Raw genomic sequence first — 19,853 nt, 5'->3', positions numbered from 1 at the left:
GAGCTGCACCGCATGCTTATCTAAATTGAACCTAATTATGAGCCAATTAACCTGCACCCGTCTGCGAGCGCGGTGGAGACACGCAGCCTGGAGCGCGGGTGCCCTCTAGTTTCCCAAACTGCAGATGTCGTCTCTTTTTCCTTCACTGCTTAATTCTTCTTCTGTTTTCCTTTTCAGCCCCGCACCGAAAACCCCGGGCAGCAGCGGTGGGTTGAGTTGTGGGCGGTCTCATCCTGGCTGCGCTGTGGGATCCGAGGGGGACGCGGATGGAGTTGGGATGGGATGAGGACTGGATGGGATAGGGAGGGGAAAATATGGGGATGAGATGGGTTGGGGACAGAGGAGGGGTGGGAATGGGGATAGGAATAAAGGTGGGATAGGACAGGGATGGGGAAGAAGGGGAGGGGTCCCAACCCCCTCCCCGGCCGGGCCCCGCGGCCCCTCGGCGCGGCACGCAGGAAGGTACCAAACCCGCGGCGGGGGCCGACGGATGGGGGGGGACAGAGCTGGTCCTCCTCGCGGCTCACATCGCCCGTTCCACCTCCCCCTGTGGGAGCGGACGGCTCTGTCCCGTCCCACCCCCGCCGCATCACACCCCCTCTCCCCAACACCGCGGGGACGGAACCGGAGCCGCCCCCCCCCGCCGCCCCTATGGTCCGTCCCGCTGCTGCCGGCCCGTTGGCGTGGAGACGCGCGGCGCCCCCCTCCTGCCCCGCCCCCTGACCGCGCCTATTGGCCGAGACTCCATCCCGGCGGGTGGTGATTGGCCGCCGCCGCCGTCGCTCGGGCCGGGCGGCTCCGCGCCCCCTCCCTGGTCTCCCGCCGCCGCCGCCGCCGCTCCATTCATTCGCCGCCCGCCCGTGTCCGCTGCCGGCGCGACGGGGCGGCGGCGATGCACCGGGCGGCCGAGAGCTGCTGCCACCGCCGCCGCCCCCCCGCTGCCGGCCCGTAGCGGCGGGCGGCAGGGGGAAGGGGGCCTGATGGGCCGGGGCTAGGCCGGCGGCGGGCCGTGGCGGCGGCGGCGGGCGGTGATGCCGCGGCTCCCGGTGAAGAAGATCCGCAAGCAGCTGAAGCTGCTGCTGCTGCTGGCGCTGCTCACCTCGGCCGCGTGGTTCACCTACCTGCACATCAGCCTGGTGCGCCAGGGCCGCGCCCTCCGCCTGCCCTTCACCTACAACAGAGGTACCCCCCCCCCCCCACCTACACCCCCACCCACCCCACTCGGGGCTCGCTCCGTCCCCCCCTCGATGGGGTCACCTCGGGGCGTGGGGTGGGCTCGAGGTGGGGATGGAAGCATGGCTGGTGGTTGAATTGGGTGGCGGGCGGCTTTTGGAGGTCTGAGGTCTCGAGGGTGCGGATGCAGACGTTGGCAAGGAGCAGGGTGGGAAATTGAGGCCAGGGCGAGGATGTGCTGCGGGTTTTTGTGCTTTCTCTGTGCCGTGGCATAAAAATGATGCCCAGAGATGTGGGGATGTGGCTGCATGTCCTGGTCTGGAGTCCCATAGGGATGGGGTGACACTGTCTCTAGGGAGACAGCAAGAACTGGATGGAGGCTGTCTGTGCAAGACAACCCAAAGGGTGCCCAAGACCCAGTGCCCTGCTGCTGAGGATGCTGCCTGCCTTGCATCAGCCACCAGAAGATGCTTGGAAAGGTTAATTACTCATTAAACAGAGCAGCACTGAGCTGATGTGTCTTCAGCCTCCAGAAAGCACGGGCTGTGAGTTCCTGGCAGGAAGCGAGGTGGGGGGCCAGGCTAAAGAGTGCTTGGGGGTAGATGTGCCCCTAAGGAGTCCCCATGGCCTGGATGCTGCTCACGTGAGGACTTGGCTGGGAAGCATGCTGGCATTCTGTCCCTGATAAAATACTCCCCTTCCCTTATCTTCTACAAGTAGATAATTACCCTTCTCTGCCTAATTTAACACACAGGTTCCTCATCTGAAATAATGAGGCCATTACAGTGTTCTCCCAGCTGGAAACCCTGCTGAGTCAATGGGGTGGAAATGCTCTCATGCCAGGTGGGAAGAGAAAAAGAGAAAGAAAAAAAAAAAAGAGAAAGAACAGGAGGAAAAAGAAATAAATGATAGCAATGATGTAAAATGGCTCTTAGCAGAGTGCTTGCCTGGCTCTGCCACCTGGAGCAGCGACTGAACACATGCGGCTTTTGCCAGTGCTGATGGATGGGCTGGAATTTGGGTTTGGGGAAAGCTTTGGTGGCACCCTCAGGGCAAGATGTGTGTGCCTTGAGGAACATCTTTTGGTGGGCACAGTGGCACAGAGGGCTTTCCAAAGCCCTGTGAGCAGGGGTAGTGCTGGCTTGGGAAGCACCGAGGTAGTAAACTGCATTGTTGTTGGGTTGGAAGGGATCTTCAGACCTATCCAGTTCCAACCCCTTACCATGGGTGACGGGGTTGCCCAATGCCCCATCCAACCTTGAGCACTTCCAGGGATGGGGAACCTACAGCTCCTCTGGGCAGCTGTGCAGGGGGAACTGCCAACCCCGAAGGGAAGAGGTTGGGGAAGAAGAAAAAGCACCCCTCCTCAACATCTTTCATTAGCACCTCTATCTCTGCTAGACCCGAGCTGGGAGCACCCTGCCTGTCCCTCCCCTGATGGCTTTGGCAGCACACATGGCATCCCTAGCACATACTGGTGTGCTGCAAGGCCGGGTGCCTTTATTGCTTTCTTTAGGGGTGCGGGTAGGGGGCGAGGATTACGCAAGAGCCTTTGAAAAGCTTTGCTGGCCCTTGCAGAAGGGCAGCGGTGCCATCACTGGGCCGCTTGGTTTCCCCTTCGACCTTTCTCCAGGGGAGTCCTCGTCTTCCTCGCTGCCCTGAATTGGCTCTTTGTGAGCACTCCCGCCCTGCCAAGAGCTGCTGGGAGGGGAGGAGGAGGCAGGCAGACAAGCGAGCCCTGTCCTTGGGCAGCCAGGGCTGTCTCAGGGCTTTGGGGCTGGGGAATAAAGTGGCACGGAGCTGGGAAACGTGGCAGCGAGGGCTCCGAGCCATGGGGCTGGAACGGCTGCAGGGGCTGAGAGCTCGTGTTTATGGCTCCAGGGTTTTCAGCATCCCCTGAGCAATGCTCACCCTTGGGCTTATCCCCAAAGGAAGCCACTGTGTCCCCAACTGCGTGGTGGCACTTGGTCATCTGTGTGCCATCCTGTGGCCAGGAGCTCGGCTGTCCATGGTATGCTGGTGGCTGTCTCTTTTTGAGCTCCCGTTGCCTTGGCGATAGCAGGGCAGAAGGGATTTGGGCTGGGCAAAGGGGTTAGATGGGAGCTGGGGTTGCACAGGTCCCCCTCCCCCAATCACCTCCTTGAGGGAGGCTCTGCTGGATTGGATGCCAAATTTAGATTAAAAACAAAGGACGGGATCAAAGCATTCAAGACTGGTGGAAATGGGGTGCTTTGGAGGACCAGCATGGTTAGAGCACAGGGCTTGGTGTTGGCATCTCCAGATGGTTTCTTCGTGTCCCCCATCTTTCACACATGGGTTGAGCTGCTACTTCTCAGGGCCAGGAGGATCATCCTGGAAGGATCCAGCCCTGAAGGCACCTCGATGACTTCGATAATCAGGGCAGCCCAGTGTGCTGATGATTTGGGGGTCAATGGTGGAGGGGCTGCTGGTGGTTGGCTTGGAGGGAGATGTACCTTGCTTTGGCATCTCCCTTTCAGTGGGGTGTTTTTGCTGCGGGATTGGGAAGAAGAGAGCACATGCTCCCCTCTGGAGAGATCTGTCAGTCAGGAGCACCGAGCTACATCTTAAGTTCCCATTTGCCCTTCTCTGCATGTGGGTCACTCATGGGGTGGGTGCGGTACCCTTCACCCCGAGAACTGCTGGCTTTTAGGGTGCAACCAACCCCCAAATCCCTCAGCCCTGGAGCCTGAGGAGCCAAATCCCAGCACCCAGGAGGTATTTAGGAACTGTATTCTGTTTCCAGCACAAGATTTCAATGCAGACTCAGTGTTTTACATCCATATCCTCAATGGCCCCAAACCCCACCTGGCTGTGAGGTGCTTGGAAATTCGGGGCTGGGCTGGATTTCTGGGATCACCCAGATGTTTGGCACCCTTTGGGGAAGGGAGATGAGAGGGGCTGCCCCTCCCCAGTCAGCATCTCTCAGGAGCCTTTTATTCTTGCTGCTGCCTCGCTGCAGGGATGAGAGCTGAACAATACTGCTCCACAGCGCCTTTTGTCCATGCTGTAGGGTTGGGCTTCCAGTGGCCTTGGCTTTGGGAAGCTCCTGGATTTGGGGAGGAGAGTGAGATGAGGGGGGTTCATTCCCAACCTGCAGCTGGCTGGAAGCGATGCTGGCCTTTCCTTCCCTTTCTCAAGGAGGGGTTGTTTATTTTCAGTTACTGCACGTTGCAGCCGGGCTGATTAGCATTTGTTGGTTTCCTTTTTTTTTGGGCAGAGGCTGTCCTTGACTTTCCTATCCAATATTTGAATTGCAGAAGAACAAACATCGCTGTGGAAACCTTCTTCCGTGGCTTTGCTAGCTTTTTTGTTTTTTTTCCTCCTCCTGGGTTGCTGCCACATCTCTGAGCACACCCTGTCCCCGCTGGGGAGATTTGTAGTGGCAGGGACAGGGTACAGGTGAAAACATTGACAAAAGAGCATCTCTTGCTGCTGTGTCCCCATAGAGAGCCCTTCCTGGGTGACATGGTTGTCTTGAGGGTGGGCTGGGGGATTTAGGAACAGCTGCTGCTCTGCTTCCTTCTTGCTGATGGAGAGGTGGGGAGGTCTCAAGAGCTGGATCCAGTCCCACTCCTCCCTGCGACGCTCCCCATCCCCATCGAGGCTGAGATGGGTCCGGGGGAGGAACGATGTGGGTCTGAAGACATGGGAGGGAGGCAGAGAGCTGCCAGCAGAAAGCTGGGGCTGCCAGGGCTGAATAATGGCTGAGAGCAGAATAAGGGGGCTTTAGAGCTTAATTTCCTGTTCCCGCGCCGCAGCCGCGCTGAGGATGGGATTTGTGCTGCCATCTCCAAGGAGATGTGAGCTGTGCGGCTGCTCGAATGCTAATGGCATCAGTGCACGTACATCAGGAGGCTGCAGGGTCTGGGGGCTCCCCAGCCCCGTCCTGGGGCAGGCAGGAGCTCCTCACAAGTACCAAGTGAGATGATAGAGAACGTGGGAGAGTCTTGGTGACACCGGCCTCGCTGTTCCTGCTGACTGTGGGAGCCCAGCGTTGCCTGTGGGCTCCGCACTGGAGTTTCTCACCAGGCTATGGGTTTGGCATGGAGTCCCCACTGTGGAGCTTTTGGGGTTGTGGTGGACATGGAACAGGCTGCCCAGGGCAGCGGGATGGCCGTGAGCTGCTGGAGCTCAAGAAGGTAGCGCTCTTATGAAGATGATTTGACTCCTGGTTGCCTTACATGGAGCCAGGAGGTTGGGCTTGATGATCATCACGAGTCCCTTCTGCCTCAGGATGTTCTGTGATTTTTATGGTGCTTGGGCCGACTTTTGTTCGGTGCCATCCCGACAGCTGGATGGGGAGCTGAGGTCCCGCCAGAGCTTATCCCATCTGACATAAAAGGGCTGCTGTGAGAAGAGTAATTAAAAGCAATGCTGATGAGCCACCACAAGCTGCTTAGTATGAACGTAATGAAGGGAATCACAGCCGGGGCTCATCCTGTCCGTCTCTGCTGCGGCCCCTGGAGAGGCCCAGGAGCATCTGGGGCTGGAGGAAGCAGCCATGGTCTCACTCATCAGCTCCTGTGTTTGCTTTGCAGATGGGGAGCGGCTGGGGGAGGTGACGGACCCCGGCAGGCAGCCAGCGGTGGTCCTGGCAGCAGCACGGCAGAGGAAGGCTGAGGACTCCAGTGAGAGCCACGAGGAGGAGCAGGTGAGAATGAAAGAGCTGTGGTGGGGCCGAGGACCAAGGTGGGATGGCATCTGTGAACATTCCTGGTCTGTGTTCCCTACTGAACACGTGGCCGAGTAGAGCAGGGTGCCCCGAGCCTTGTGTGGATCTGAGGGTGGACAATCTTTTTGGTTTTCTCGAACAGCCCTGATGGTGGAAATTAAGCTCCCTGACAACCAGTTGAAATTTTCAGCGTTGTGACTCATGCCTTGCCCTGTCTGGAAAGTCTGGCACGATCTGCATCTGTTGATCCTTGAGCCTGTTGACCATAACTCGTTGGGTCATCCATGTCATTCCAATTCAGAGACAAGGGTGTTGTGTGGGACAGTGTCAAAGGCAAGTGGGATGCCTGGTGGAGCATCTGAAGGGCTTTCTGAACCTGGAGCAAACAACTGCAGACTGAAAACTGAAATGAGAAGCTTTCTTCCTGGTGTGCTCTCAGCCAGGCATTGGTTCAGATCTTTCCGTTGGCACCACTGCTCTTTTGTTTGTTATCTTTTATTGTTGTGGTGTCCCCACCTGCTTGCAGGACACTCTGGCCCTGATGCTGTAGCGTTATGGCGAGGCTGCTCTGTAATTGCACCCTGGCTTTCCCAGTGAGCACAATTATGTCTCCTCCGTACGTAATAATGCCTCCGAAGAGCATTGCTCCCCCTCCTCCAGAACACTAGTGATGTCATTTAGGAAAAGTTTGCTAATGATTTCCTTGGCACTGCGTGTTGTAACGGGCTGTGCTTTGTGCCGTGGTTCTCCAGAAGAGCCCAGCTCCCTCTTCAGCAAGCTGGGGGCAGGTGACTCTCCCCCTAATCCCTCTAAATTACAAGACACAAGTGATCGGATTATTCTAATCCCCTTTAAAGGAAGAGGGAGAGTGGGGAGGCACCCTGCTGCCTCTGCCTGGAGGCACGAGTACAGATCGCATTATCGCCCAAGCTCCTGCTCTTTTGGAAGCGGAGCCCAAAACAGTCCCTTTCCAGTGGGCTGCTAGACCAGCATTTAGGATGAACAGAAAACAATGCTGTTTTGGGACAGGAGGGTTTTTGGCAGAGGATGGGAAACGAGTTGAGCTGGAACATTTTGAAGCCCTTCTCTCTGGGATGCCTCGCCAACACTCTTTCGTAGCAAGGTGCCCCACTTTCCTTTGCGTTCAGCCTTGAAAGCTTTCCCCTTGGTGTGGAAACTCTTGACATCTCAAATGAGCTATTCAGGCATAAGGAAGCCTGCTGCGAGCACATCGGAGCAGTGTGCTGGCTGTGGCCCACGCTGCCCCTTACTTCTCATCCCTCATCTCCTGCTTCCTTGGCAGAACGACGGACAGGATTTGGATGGATGGTTTTCCAGGGGCTCACGAGCCACCAGACATCCCAAACTCAATCTGACCAAGCAAGCTCTGCCCTGGGATGAGAAGGTACGTGGGCAGGGGAGTGATGGTGGAGGCCATGACCACGGTGTTGAGGGATGGGGAAGAATCATGTGGTCTCCTCCTGGTACCAGTGAGATGGGTGATGATGGGGCTGGGCTTTTGCTGTTGTATCTAGAAGGGGGACAGTCCCTTTGTGAGCCTGCTTGGGATCCGTAAGGGTGACCTCACAGCAATGGGAGGAAGATAATCTGCTAGGTTTTGGTGTTGTGAGCACAGGGTTGGCCCTTACGGTATCCCTGGGAGGTGAGCTGCTCATCTGTCCCCTCATTTTGCAGTACAAGGGGAAAGCAAACCTGCATGTTTTTGAAGACTGGTGTGGAGGAGCTGTGAGGCACCTGAGGAAGAACCTTCATTTTCCACTCTTTCCACATGTGAGTCCCAGACCTGATGGTGGTGGGTTGGAGGGAGGGTCTGCTCGTCCCTCTTCATGGCTTGCAATCTTTTGGGTTCGCTTTGTGGCAGGTGATTGCCACCAGAGCAGATCTGAGTGGTGATGGGTCCTCTGTGTCCGCTCTGTTTTTGGGGTATGAAGCCCCAGGAGGACGAGGAGTGTATAATGTTGGCACAAGGTGTGAACTGTTTGTGCTTTGACATCCCCAGACCCGCACCACGGTGAAGAAGCTGGCCGTGTCACCCAAGTGGAAGAACTATGGGCTGAGGATTTTTGGCTACATCCACCCCTTCAAGGATGGTGAGTGGGGATCTCGGGCCTCTTCTCCCCTTGCAGTGGTGTGGGGAAGCTGCCCCTTCTTGGGACACACAAGGGTGGAAAGGGTGTTGGAGAGTCACTGGCTCCCGGGCTGGAGGGTCTCTCTGGAGCAGAGATCCTTTTCCATGGTTTTGAACAAAGCTGAAGCAGTAGTTGATCTGCAGCACCATGTTAGCTCTGCCCATCCATCCCTCCATTTCCCCATGCCACAAGGGAACACCATCGCCTTCATCCACCCAGCCTAGGCCACCAGCACTGCTCTATGCCTCTCCTATCCTCAGGTGATTTCCAGTTTTCTGTGGCATCAGATGACAATTCAGAGTTCTGGCTCAGTTCTGACGAGAGCCCGTCCAACTCACGGCTGGCTGCCTTTGTGGGCAAGGTATGTATGTTCTGGGGATGCTCAAGCTCCTACTGAGAACTTCTCCTCACTTGGGGTGCCTCTCTCCTCACTTCCACGTTGCCTTGTGGGGATCCCCACATCCTGGTTATAGCCACCAAAGCTCATGTCGTAGAATCATAGAATTATTGGAGTTGGATCCAGTGGAGTCTGCAGCTTGATCAGGTTGCTCAGAGCCTGGCCCAGCAGCCTAATGTCCCAGGGTGGGAGCTGGATTTTCCTGGGAAACTGGAAAACCTATGGTCTTGAGCCATTCATATGCTTTTGGGATCTTGCTGTTCATGGCTGGTGACAAGCTCCCGTGCCAGGAGTGCCAGCAGATGTGGGGATAAAGGGGCTCTGGGGTGAAGCCTTGCCTAATGTGCCTTTCTGCAGCATGGCACGGTGCCCAATGGAGGGAGAGAAGAGCTTCTTGCTGTCTGGATGGATTTGGGCTTGTGCCTGTTTAGCTGGCAGTTCTTAGCTGTTCATTTTTTCCTATCCCCAGCTGGGTACCGAGTGGACGGCTCCAGGGGAGTTCACCAAATTCAGCTCGCAGGTCTCCAAACCTCTACGGTAAGCTCCATGCTGATCCTGACCAGCTCCCACCACAACCCCTTCCCAAAACACCCAGCACTAGCTCACACCTTAAAGATGCTGGATGCCACGAGTTAGGGTTCCCTTTTTCTACTGAAACAGTGAAGCTGCTTGCAGATATCCCTCTCACCCTGCCTTTCTCCCTACCCCGACAAGATTTAGCAGCACATGAGCAGGACAGAGATGGTTTCCAGCAGTGACTCCCCTGGCACGGAGGATCCAGGGGCTCCATCCCATTGCCCTGGCAGCAGTAGCAGCAACGTTTCCTAACCAGCCTCTCCCTTTCTTGTGCAGCCTTATGTCGTCCAGGCGCTACTACTTTGAGCTGCTCCACAAGCAAGATGACCGAGGCTCGGACCACGTGGAAGTTGGCGTGAGCATATATCCCCCTGTGCTGTTTCCAGGCTTGCTTTAGCACTCTCCATGGCCCCATTCCACCCCCTCTCCCCCCTTTATTTTTCCCCCTTGCCATGTGCAGAAGAGAATTGGGCTGGCAGGGGAGGATTCTTTTTTGGAGGAGCCCACTCTGTGGATAAGATGGGGACAGATGGGTACCATCTGGGATGCTGACAGCTGCCCTGTGGAGCAGGGTCCCTTTTTTCTTTCCCCACCCCTCCTTACCAGCGATTTCAGATCTGAACTTGCCCCACTGGCTGCACAGCCCTGCTGTTCTCAGGAGCTCAGGCTTTCTTTTGTTTTTTTTCCTTTTCTGGGAGAGGAAGATGTTGGCTCTTTCGCAAAGGTTTCCTTTTTTCCAAACACTCATTAATCACTGGAGTCAGACTTGTGCCAGCAAAGCATCTCAGAGGCTGACAGCTCCCCTTTCTCACCTTTCTCCTCCCCAGTGCTGAGGAGTGCTCTGTCTGGGTGCGTGCAGTGTTGATGAGATCTGAATTTCTGATGTGGAAAAACAAAATGAGAGGGGGAAGTGTTTTTCTTTTTTTTTTTTGCTGGAGGGAAGCCTCTCAGGTGCACGTAGAGTGACAACAAAGGACCCTAATGCATCCCTTGCTCTGGGTATGTGAGGGCTTGTCTGTACAAAGCCTCGCATCCATTTGGGGCATGCTTTTAAATGGCAGCCAAATCAGTGCAGGCATCTGTGAAGACCCTCTGAAGTCAAAGCATATTTGCTTGTTGTTAATGTGCCCCAAATCAGCTGAAGCTGGTCTAAAAGCAGCAGCAGCAGCAGGGATCTTCAGGGGGTTACTTCAGTCTGTGCCTGTTCCTGCTTTTGCCAACGCAGGTCTCTGTGGTGTGCAGCACTGGAGAGAGGCAGGGTAAGGAGGAGGTGATTTAGGGGTCAGTGAATGCCAGCTGTGAGTCAGGGTCTTGATCCCACATTTTTGCTGCCCTGGTGATGAATGCTGGTTGGGAAGATGCTGCTGCCTGGCCCAGAAGAACCACATGGGTTTGGGATGTGTGGCAGCCAGGGGGTACCCCACTTCTGGGAGCCTTCTCTTCTCTGGACATGCAGGGAACAAGCCTAAAGCACTGTGCTTTAAGGCATGAGATAGGTCTGGACCTGTGCTGGGATAGGGTCAGCCCTCCTTCTCGTTCCACTGCTGTGGTGTTGGGGTTGAGGATGGTTCCTGGGAGCTGAGGGTGGAGAAGGATCCATCCTCCCACTGATCCTCCATGTCTTTCTTTCCTAGTGGCGAGTTTTCCTCCCTAGTTTGAAGTTCGAGGTGATTGACTCCTCCTACATCTCTCTGTACGCAGGTAAGGGACCATCCCAGGTGCTTGCAGCCAGCAAACCACCATGGTGGGCTCAAAACGTTGGTTGCAACCAGATGCAAGGGAAGATGGCTCAGAACCCACCAAGGGCTTCTGCTGGATAGCAGAAATGAGGCTGCAGCGGGTAGAGGTGATGCTGTGGCCCTCCCATAAATGGGGTGTGGAAGTGGTGTGCCACAGAAATGCAGCTCCTGTGGCTGCTGCTCTCCAGCCTCCTCCTTGCTAACGAGGCTTGGCTCTTTGGCAGGCAGCTCTGCTCCTTGGCCCTGAGTTATGAGGAGCTGTCATGGAGGTGGGAATGTATGGCGTGGGATTTAATTAAATCTATAGATCTTTTGCTTCCTGCCCCTTCCCGGCTGTGGCAGCAAGAAAGAACTTGATGGATGGGTCCTGCCCTGCTGCTCAGTGCACATGAGGACTGGTCATCAAACACACCCTGGAAGGTGTCACTGAAGCAACTGCAGGGATCAATGGGGAGAAGAGGGGTGGAGGGGCAGGAGATGGATGAGGTGCAGATAAATTTTTTATCAGCGCCAATGTTCTCCAGCTTCCCAGCTCCCTTGGAACCCAGCAGCGTTTTCCAGGGATAAGCCAAACTTCACTTTTGAGTGCCTGTCTCCAGGGCTCAAAGCTCTGCCCCTTCCCTTGCACCAGTGTTTTCCTTATTTGGCTGCATGAGGATGCAATGTCATGTGTCCCACGTCTCCCCGCACTCCAGCATGTCCCTGTCACACAGTGGAGCGTTTTGGGTGCTGCATTTGGGATCTGCCTGCTTCCTTGCTGTGTCTTTGAATACTGGCAACAGGCAGCTCCACCTGGGACCAAGGTGACCCGGGACGTGGTGACCTCCCTTAGTGGCATTCTGGGGGCTGGTGAATAGCCAAGAACAACGTGTTACCCAAATCCTTCAACAGGAGAAGGGCAGAAACCAAGCTCATGTTGTATTTACCTGTGGCTTGAAGGGGAAGAACATCCAAAGCTTAATCCCTGTGTCCCTGGGAGTCAAAGCCTCTGAGTGTGTTCTGTCTCTTGTGTTTGTAGTGGGTGATGCTGAGATCAGCTGTACCCTTTTCCTATGTGTCATTAGTTGATAGCAATAATCATTTGGTTAGTCACAGGGTCTGCAGGTGGGCTGGAGGAGTTGGGTTTGCCTTCCAAAGAAGTAAGTTAGGTGGGGACCTATGGGACACGCTGTTCCCCATGGGGGTGGCACAATTTGGGGATGCAGTGCATGTGTTTGTGCATGTGCCTCCTTTTGAGGGTGCCATCCCTCGTGTCCCGAGTCAGTATCCCTGATGGGTAAGGGGGATACAGGAACCGACACTGAGTGGTGGTGTTCAACCAGGATCCTCCTCCACAGCCTTTTGGGGGATCCCAGGGCTCCCCTCATCCAGAGGATGATCCTGTGGTGTACCGGGGGTTCAGTCACCGTCCTCTCCTCCCTCAGATGAATCATCCTTGAAGATGAACCACGTGGAGCACATCCCACGGTCCCTGGCCAGCCACAGTGGGAGCTACCTCTGGGAGGCACAGCGGGACGAGCACGGGGCTGACATGCTCAAGTCTGACCCCAGGGATACCTTCTTCCTCAGTAAGTGGACGGGGCTTTACACTGCTCCATGACTTTCTTTGGTCCCTTCCAACCCAAACCGCTCTGTGACTCGATGAAGAAGGCAGGACCTGGATGCTCTTGGTACCCAGAGCATCCTCTACCTTCTGCCCATCTCTGGGCTGGAGGACATCTCTACTTGGGGGCAATCTGGGCTACAAACGGTAACGTGAGATGGGCACAGGTTGGGTTGAGCACTCCTGCCTCTCCTCAGCTCCTGCGATAGAGCCGTCCCGTGTGGAGAATGTGCTGGTGCCCTGTGCCTACAGCCCCACCTACGTGGTGAAGGACTTCCCCATCGCCCGCTACCAGGGCCTGCAATTTGTAAGTGTCTCTCTGTGATGCCTGCCTGGGAGGGGAACTTGCCAAAGCTCTTGCCCCTATGGCAGGTCTTGGTTTGCCTGCGGTGTTTCAACCTGGTTAAAATTCAGGAGAAGATATCTTTTGGTGGAGGGCCAGGTTGAGCCTTCCTCTCTTGACTCAGATGGGTTTGGGAGGAGCGCTGTGTGGTGTGTTTGGGGTGCTGGGATGAAGCCAGCTGGGTGCGCTGGTGATGTGCTTGGCTTCCCAGGTCTACCTCTCATTTGTGTACCCCAACGACTTCACGCGCCTCACTCACATGGAGACGGAGAACAAATGCTTCTACAGAGAGTCCCCGCTCTATTTGGAGAAGTAAGTGTTGGTGTGCATCCCCAAGCCCCATCCACAGCCACCCTGCCCCTGTCTGCCCCTCTCTTATCTCTGGGACCTCATTTTTCATCTCTGTCTCTCAGGTTTGGTTTTTATAAGTACATGAAGATGGATGAGGAGGAGGAGGACCCACGTCAGCGAGCGTTTCTCTTCCTCAACTCAGACAGTGAGTCATGTCTGCCCACTGGCAGCTCTCAGTGGCTTGGCACGGGGCTGACGACCTGGCATCCCAACCCGACAGCCCAGCTGATAGGAGATGGAATGCATCAGTGTCTCTCCAGTGATATGCTGGAGGAGTTAATTAGCCAAGGTTTGGAGGGGTTAATTAGTCTTTAGCACCCATTCCTGCTGAGTGTCACTCAGTGCTTGCCTGTTCTGAGTATCCTTCACACAGGGACAGTTTTCACGTTGATCTCCCTAAGGAGACAAGCTTTCCCTGCTTGTCCCTAGCCATCGTGCCGCAGAGCAGCCTGGACCCTCGAGAAACCTATTGCTGTCTTTGTTCCCTAGATTTTCTTGATGATGATGAGGAGGATGAGGATACAGTGGACAGCCCTGAGGCCACAGACCCACCTCCCAAAGGCAGGAAGAATGTGGAGCCAGTACCTGGATCCCAAAGGAAGGAGATTCCCTCTGTCACCAGAGATTACGGGGACTACCTGGACTACTACAGCTTCCGCCACAAGCAGAGTCAGGCACGGGATGAGGTGGGCATGGGAAAGTGGAGCGTGCCCCCTTCCACTTCCATCCCTACGGCCACTCCTGAGGGTCCCCGTGGCAATGGGGACAGAGGACCTATGGGGGAGAGAGTCCCTGGGAGGATGTTGCGATGGTTACCCCAGGAGCCCAGCGAGGAGGACGAGCTGGGGCTGCTGGTGTCTTCCAAGCGTGCTGGGGCCCTCAGCCCCCAGCCTCACCTCTCTGCTCCCATCTTTGGTGGCAGAGCCAAAACACCAGGTCCCAGCAAGAACGTAGTATCCAAGGAGGACAAAAAGCCTCAGAAAGCCCAGGAGAAGGTGTACGTGACCAGGCTGCGGCCAGGCAAACGCAAAACCCCAGCCCAGGATCCCGCCTTCCCCAGCATCTTCCTTTACCCAAAGCCTGTGAAGAAAGTGCACCTTCACTCCAGGACTCCTCAGAAGCACCCCATCACCTCCAGCAAGCTCCGAGCAGCCCCTGGCCACCGGACCCCTTGGCTCTTGAGCAACATCTCCAAAGAGAGAGACACGGCCAGGAGGAAGAGCAGCAGGGTGGGTGACAGGAGGTGGCAGCTGGTGAGCAAGCGAGAAGAACTGGGGGCTGAGGGGATCTTCAGCAAGGAGACACACAAAGACGTGACCGCTGCCCCGGGCAGAATGGTGTTCACCACCCATTCCAACTCCTCTGAGGTGATGCACTCGCAGGGGACACGGGTGACGTCCTTTCTGAAGACGTCAGAGGTGACAGCATCCCAGCAGGAGGGAAAGGGCCAGGAGGAGGAGGAGGAGGAGGAAGAGGAGGTGTCAGACTACAGCTATGAGACGGGGGAGCTGCCACAGAGCTGGCTGGAGGACTCCATCAACTGGCAGAGGACATTCAGCGTCAGCTCGGTGGACTTTGAGCTCCTGCGCTCCGACTGGAATGACCTGCGCTGCAATGTCTCCGGCAACCTGCAGCTGAGCGAGAGTGAGGTGGTTGACGTGGTGGCCCAGTACATGGAGAAGCTCAACGAGAAGAACGGGGGGTAGGGAGGCAGCAGGGTGCGGGTGGGAAGTGGGGGGCTTTTTGGGACCAGGTGGGCTGGACATTGGGTTAGAGTCATAGAGCATCCTGTGTTGGAAGGGACCTCTAAAGATCATCAGGCCCGAGCTGTGGGGGGTGGGAAAAGGCAGCCTAGATGGGATGATCCAACACTTCATCCTACCATACCTTGAAGACCTCTGGGGTGGAGATGCTGCTGTGTCCCTGGGGAGTTTTTTTTTTCTCACTGACAAAACCTCTCCCAGTACAGTTTGTACCTGTTGCACCCTCTGTCTGGCTCCTAGGGAAGAGGTGGCCTCTGTCCTCTTTCTAGCTGCCCTTTAAGAGCTGCAATACATGATGAGCCCTTCCAGAGCCTTTTCTTCTCCCATGTGGAAGAAAAAAAATGACTGTTTGAGGCTTTCCACATAGGACAGGTTAACTCCAGACCTATGGCCATTTTTGTGGCCCTCCCTCAGACCCTCTTCAGACTGTACTGGGCTCACCATGCTCTCAAGTGCAGCCTGCTAGCCAGCGTCCAGCAGCTCACAACAACCCCAGCTCGATCTGTATTTCAGCCATTTCACCTGTTTCTCCTTCCCCCCAACAGCATCTACACCCTCCTGAGGATCATCAACGTGGAGAAGCGCCGGGACACGGCCCGGGGCAACCGCTACCTGCTGGAGCTGGAGCTGGCAGAGCGGGGCCAGCGGACGGTGCGGCTCTCTGAGTACGTCTATGTCCTCTTACACCAAGGCAATCAGGATGACAGTGCTGAAGCCAACCCTGAGGGGCCAGCCCTGGGGGCCACTGAGGCCCAGCCAAGCACCTGGAGCATCCTCTATGGGAAGCCCATTCTGTGCCAGCCTCTGCAGCTGAGCTGGAAGCAGGACATCATGGTGCACTTTGTGGTACCTGGTAGGTGACAGCGGGACGCATCTCTCCGGAGTGTTTCTTGCTGCCCACAGTGTTCTCTGGTGGGATCTTGCATCTTCCTGGCAGATCCCAGGGGCTGCAGGCAGCCAGGAGGGCGTGGGGTATGGCTCTGTGCCGGGCATTGGAGTTAAGGGATGTGCCCATAGCTGTGGTACCACCAGGTTGTCTTTTCCTAAGGCAGATGCCATCGTGGCTTTCAGGAGGCCAGACCCATAGCGATGTCGAGGTTGTCTGATGTAATGTGACAGGCTGGTGGTTTGGGTGGTTTTTGGGACCTCTACTGTGGGGATCCTAAGGTCTGAAGGATGTTTGTGGCTGTGCCCGGCAGTGAAGAACCAAGCGCGCTGGGTCCAGCAGTTCATCTCAGACATGGTCGGCCTGTATGATGTTACGAAGGATGCCAACTTCAACGTCATCCTGGTGGACTTCGACAGCGATGACATGGACGTCGAGAAAGCCCTGCGGGATGCCCGGCTGCCTCGGTAACCCATCCCAAGGACCCCCTGCATCCCACCGTGGTGGTGGTCTACAGACAAGCAGGCCATCCTGGTGGTGTTGTCACAACCACTGGCTTGAGGTGGCTCCTTTCTTTGTAGAGTCATAGTAGGATGGTTTGGGTTGCGTGGGACCTTAGAGCCCATCTAGTTCCAGCCCCCTGCCGTGGGCTGGGCTATCTCCCACTAGACCAGGTTGTCCAAAGCTCCATCCAACCTGACCTTGAACACCGACGGGGACAGGGCACCCACAGCTTCTCTGCCAGTCCCTCACTACTTTCTGGGTAAAGAATTTCTTCCTAGTGTCTAACCTAAATCTACTCTCCTTTGGTTTGACACTGTTTCCTTTTCTCCTGTTACCACACTCCCTGATAGAGTCCCACATCAGCTTTCCTGTGGGCCCATTTAGGTACTGGAAGGCTGCTAGAAGATATCCCTTCTGCTCTGCTAATCCCTGACTTTCTCTTTGGATCTGCCCTGGCCCAGGAGCATTACCTTGCACTCAGCCTTGTTGAAGTTCACACAGGCCCATCCCTCCTGGCCTGTTGAGGTCCCTCTGGATGCCATTCCTTCTCTCCTACATATCTATCCCCACATGTCTTGGTGTCATCCACAGACTTGTGGAGAGTGCCCTCAATCCTGCTGTCCACATCACCAACAAAGGGTGTTAAATAGCATTTGTCCCCTCGAGGAGCTCCCTTCTCATCACCAGTGCTAACTGCCCTGCTCTCCCCCTTCAGCTACCAATACCTACGGCGCACAGGGAACTTTGAACGCTCAGCAGGGCTGCAAGCTGGCGTGGACATGGTTGAGGTGAGGACCCACTGCTCCCCTTGGGGCTTCCGGAGCTTCTGGTGTGGCTTGGCCGCGAGCCTCCCACTTCTGTCTGTCTCCTCCTGCAGGATGGGCACAGCATCGTGTTCCTGTGCGACCTGCACATCCATTTCCCCCCCAACATCCTAGACAGCATCCGGAAGCACTGCGTGGAGGGGAAGCTGGCCTATGCGCCCATTGTCATGAGGCTGAGCTGCGGCAGCTCCCCACGGGAGCCCAATGGTGAGCTGTTCCCCTGCCCTGTGCCACCTTCCGGCTGGGTGATGTCACCCATGTGCCCGAGTGGTGCTGGGTTTGGGTTGCAGTCAGGATTGGGTGGGTTTGTTCCACTTTGGTGTGATGAGATTTGAGCTCAAGGGTTCTCCAGAACTTGGAGCTGTGGACCCTGGTAGGAGGTGGCAGTGATGGGTGACAGGGAGGGGGGGGATTGGAAGAGAGATTGGGTTGGGGTGCGAGCATGAATGTGGCTTCCTGGGAGCGATGGTTTAGTGGGATGGGGATCTCACTGCTCCTCCCTCCAGGTTACTGGGAGGTAAATGGCTTTGGCCTCTTCGGCATCTACAAGTCAGACTTTGACCGCGTTGGAGGGATGAACACAGAGGAGTTCAGGGACCGCTGGGGCGGGGAGGACTGGGAGCTCCTGGACAGGTGAGGCTGGAGGCACCAGGATCCCCGTACCCCCTCCATAGCAGTGCTATGGCTGCGTCCCTCCCCTCATTTCCCTGAGTCCATCTGTGTGGCTGCAGGGTCCTTCAGAGCGGGCTGGAGGTGGAGCGCTTGCGTCTCAGGAACTTTTACCACTATTATCACTCCAAGCGCGGCATGTGGAACGCCCACAGCAAGAAGTCACCCAAGGATTAACAGCACCCTGAGCCCAGCCCACGTCCAGCAGACCACCGTTGGTGCCCATGTCCCCAACCCTCACCCCATGGCTGCCGGTGCCACTGGGGTCTCCAAATGAACCATGGTTACTTTGGGGTGGATCTGGGGAGGGAGGGTGGGCGAAAGTGGGATGATGGATTTTTTTCATATGGGTCTAATTTCTTAGTCAGAAATGAATTTATTAACTCATTAGAGCTGGGTTGGTGGGCGTCCTGCTGTTGGGAGGGGTGAAGCCTCCAGGCTGGGGTTGTGCCACACTGGGGATGCTGGAGGGGGTAAAGTGGTACCAGCACTAGCTCTGTATCCTCTGCACAGTGCCAGGCTGGAGGGCAGAGCTTCTGTGGGGGGGCTGCTGGAGTAGGTACCCTTGGGGTGGGGGTACAAGCCTTTCGAGGCTGCCTATATCCTCTGTGGCACCCCCGGAGCCAGGTGGTCACCTTGGAGGGGAGAAAGCTCTGCCCTGGCTGCTGTGGCTGAGTTGGGCAAGGGGGCAGAGCCCTCTTTCTGGCTCCCATCAGCAGGGTGGGCTGAAGGGGGGGGAGGGTGGGAAGGGCAGAGCCCGAAGCAGGTACCAGGAGTGGGGAGAGCAAACGATGGTTCCAAGCTAATTTCTGTGAAATTATGAGGTAGGAAGCTGTTTTCAGGAAGTTCTGTCTGTTTTCTTCTTTGTTGTTGTTGTTGTTGTTGTTCTGTTTTATGTTTTGTTTTCTTTTTTTTTTTTTGCTTGTTTTTTTTTTAAATTCTTAAAAATTAAAATGGATGTCTTGGCTGGGATTTCCCTCCCGCAGTGTCACCCTCTGCCTCATGGCCCTGTTCCCAGCCTGCTCTGCACACACAGATGCAGGAGGGAAGGGGAGGAGGAGGAGGAGGAGGCAGCCATGTGCCTTTGATGCCATGATGCACGCTCAGGCTTGCAGAGGGAGCTCGGAGAGCCTCCACCCCACACCTGGGTCTCACCCTGCTGCAGGAGCATGGGCTAAAACCACCCCGTGGTGTGGCAATGTTGGGTGCTACCAGCCCTTAGAGCATCCCAGGAAGGAGTCCCCAGAGCTCCCTCTGAGTTTGCCCGTGGGGTCAGTCCCTGCAGTGGGGTTTTCTCCCCCGCAGTGCCACTCCTCTGCTCCTCTCTTCGCCCAGTTCCCTGTGTTTTTGAGCTTTTCTTTTTTTCCTTAAGCACTTTGTTGTGGGCGAGGGCTCTGCCCGCTGCACCAGGAGGTGGCCTGGGGGTGGAGAAGTCCTGGGCTGGGTGGATGGCACGATCCCCAAAGCCACTTCTCCTTAGGCACAACTTTTCCAGCTGCTGGGGGAGGGCTGAGCTGCCTCTGGAGCTCCCTGTGGGGCCATCAGCACTGAAGGTTGCTTAGCACTGAGCCTGCATGGTGGTGATGGGTTGATGATTTGACATGGTGATCTTCAGATGTCATTTTCAGCCTTCATGATTTCCAGTTTCCTACAACCCAGAGCCTCTCCAGTGCTGTGTTGGAGGTCTCCATTTTTTTCAAGGAGGGATAGGGAGAGGCATTTGGCTCACCTTGCCCCAGAGGGAATGTCATGTTGGGGCTTGCTGGGTCTTGCAGGGTGGGGGGGAGGGGGGACACAGATGAACCCCAGCCCCAAGTGAGTGGCTCAGCATGTCCCTATAGGGCTGAGCAGAGGGATGGTGGTGGGCAAAGGGGATTGGCAACTGCTGGCTGTGGTGCTGGTGGGAGCAATGGCCCTGGAACTGGTTTGGCTTGTTTGGAATGCTCCCTCTCAGCTTATCTGGGCTTCAAAGGGATCCTGCTCAATCCCACACATGCAGACATGCTCCCTGGGAGCCTCCAGGGTGTGGGGGAACCCCCTGCCCCAAAGGCTGTGCCCCCCACCTCTCCCTCCACTCCCTCTTCTCTTTTGGAGCCCTCCTTATCAGGTTCCCCATGCCAGGTCAGGGGATTCAATGGAATCTTGATGGAAAGACACTTTGGCCAAAGACCACAGGGGTGGG

The 19,853-nt window shown here is 56.1% G+C and overlaps 1 protein-coding gene across 3 annotated transcripts; it reads left to right on the top strand.

The window, feature by feature from the left end:
- The first annotated feature begins 652 nt into the window (after positions 1-652).
- B4GALNT4 (beta-1,4-N-acetyl-galactosaminyltransferase 4) lies at positions 653-18,643 on the top strand. Of its 3 annotated transcripts, XM_065755387.1 has the most exons (21): positions 1,572-1,718; positions 1,928-2,016; positions 5,733-5,845; positions 7,170-7,271; positions 7,562-7,657; positions 7,887-7,977; positions 8,277-8,377; positions 8,883-8,950; positions 9,266-9,344; positions 10,624-10,690; positions 12,153-12,296; positions 12,529-12,638; positions 12,886-12,986; positions 13,088-13,170; positions 13,515-14,727; positions 15,334-15,641; positions 15,988-16,141; positions 16,894-16,966; positions 17,056-17,209; positions 17,509-17,635; positions 17,734-18,643. In XM_065755387.1, the coding sequence occupies exons 2-21, from the start codon at positions 2,010-2,012 to the stop codon at positions 17,846-17,848; spliced, it is 3,306 nt and encodes a 1,101-aa protein (XP_065611459.1). In that variant the 5' UTR covers positions 1,572-1,718; positions 1,928-2,009; the 3' UTR covers positions 17,849-18,643. The 3 variants fall into 3 exon arrangements, with proteins under 3 accessions (XP_065611458.1, XP_065611459.1, XP_065611460.1); XM_065755386.1 differs by lacking the exons at positions 1,572-1,718; positions 1,928-2,016 and adding an exon at positions 653-1,182; XM_065755388.1 differs by lacking the exon at positions 1,572-1,718 and having other exon boundaries at positions 1,768-2,016.
- Positions 18,644-19,853: the final 1,210 nt, after the last annotated feature.

The sequence above is a fragment of the Cyrtonyx montezumae genome, unplaced genomic scaffold, assembly GCF_038088225.1.
Source record: "Cyrtonyx montezumae isolate F1298 unplaced genomic scaffold, pur_monq_1.0 scaffold_10, whole genome shotgun sequence".
In the NCBI taxonomy this organism is placed as follows: Eukaryota; Metazoa; Chordata; class Aves; order Galliformes; family Odontophoridae; genus Cyrtonyx; species Cyrtonyx montezumae.
This window is presented reverse-complemented; position numbering and strand designations above follow the sequence as displayed.

Coding starts and splice junctions, on each gene's coding strand:
- B4GALNT4 (XM_065755386.1), top strand. CDS start 1,032: ATGCCGCGGCTCCCGGTGAAGAAGATCCGCAAGCAGCTGAAGCTGCTG. Junction 10,691..12,152: donor CTACATCTCTCTGTACGCAG/GTAAGGGACCAT, acceptor CTCCTCCCTCAG/ATGAATCATCCTTGAAGATG. Junction 14,728..15,333: donor CTCAACGAGAAGAACGGGGG/GTAGGGAGGCAG, acceptor TCCCCCCAACAG/CATCTACACCCTCCTGAGGA.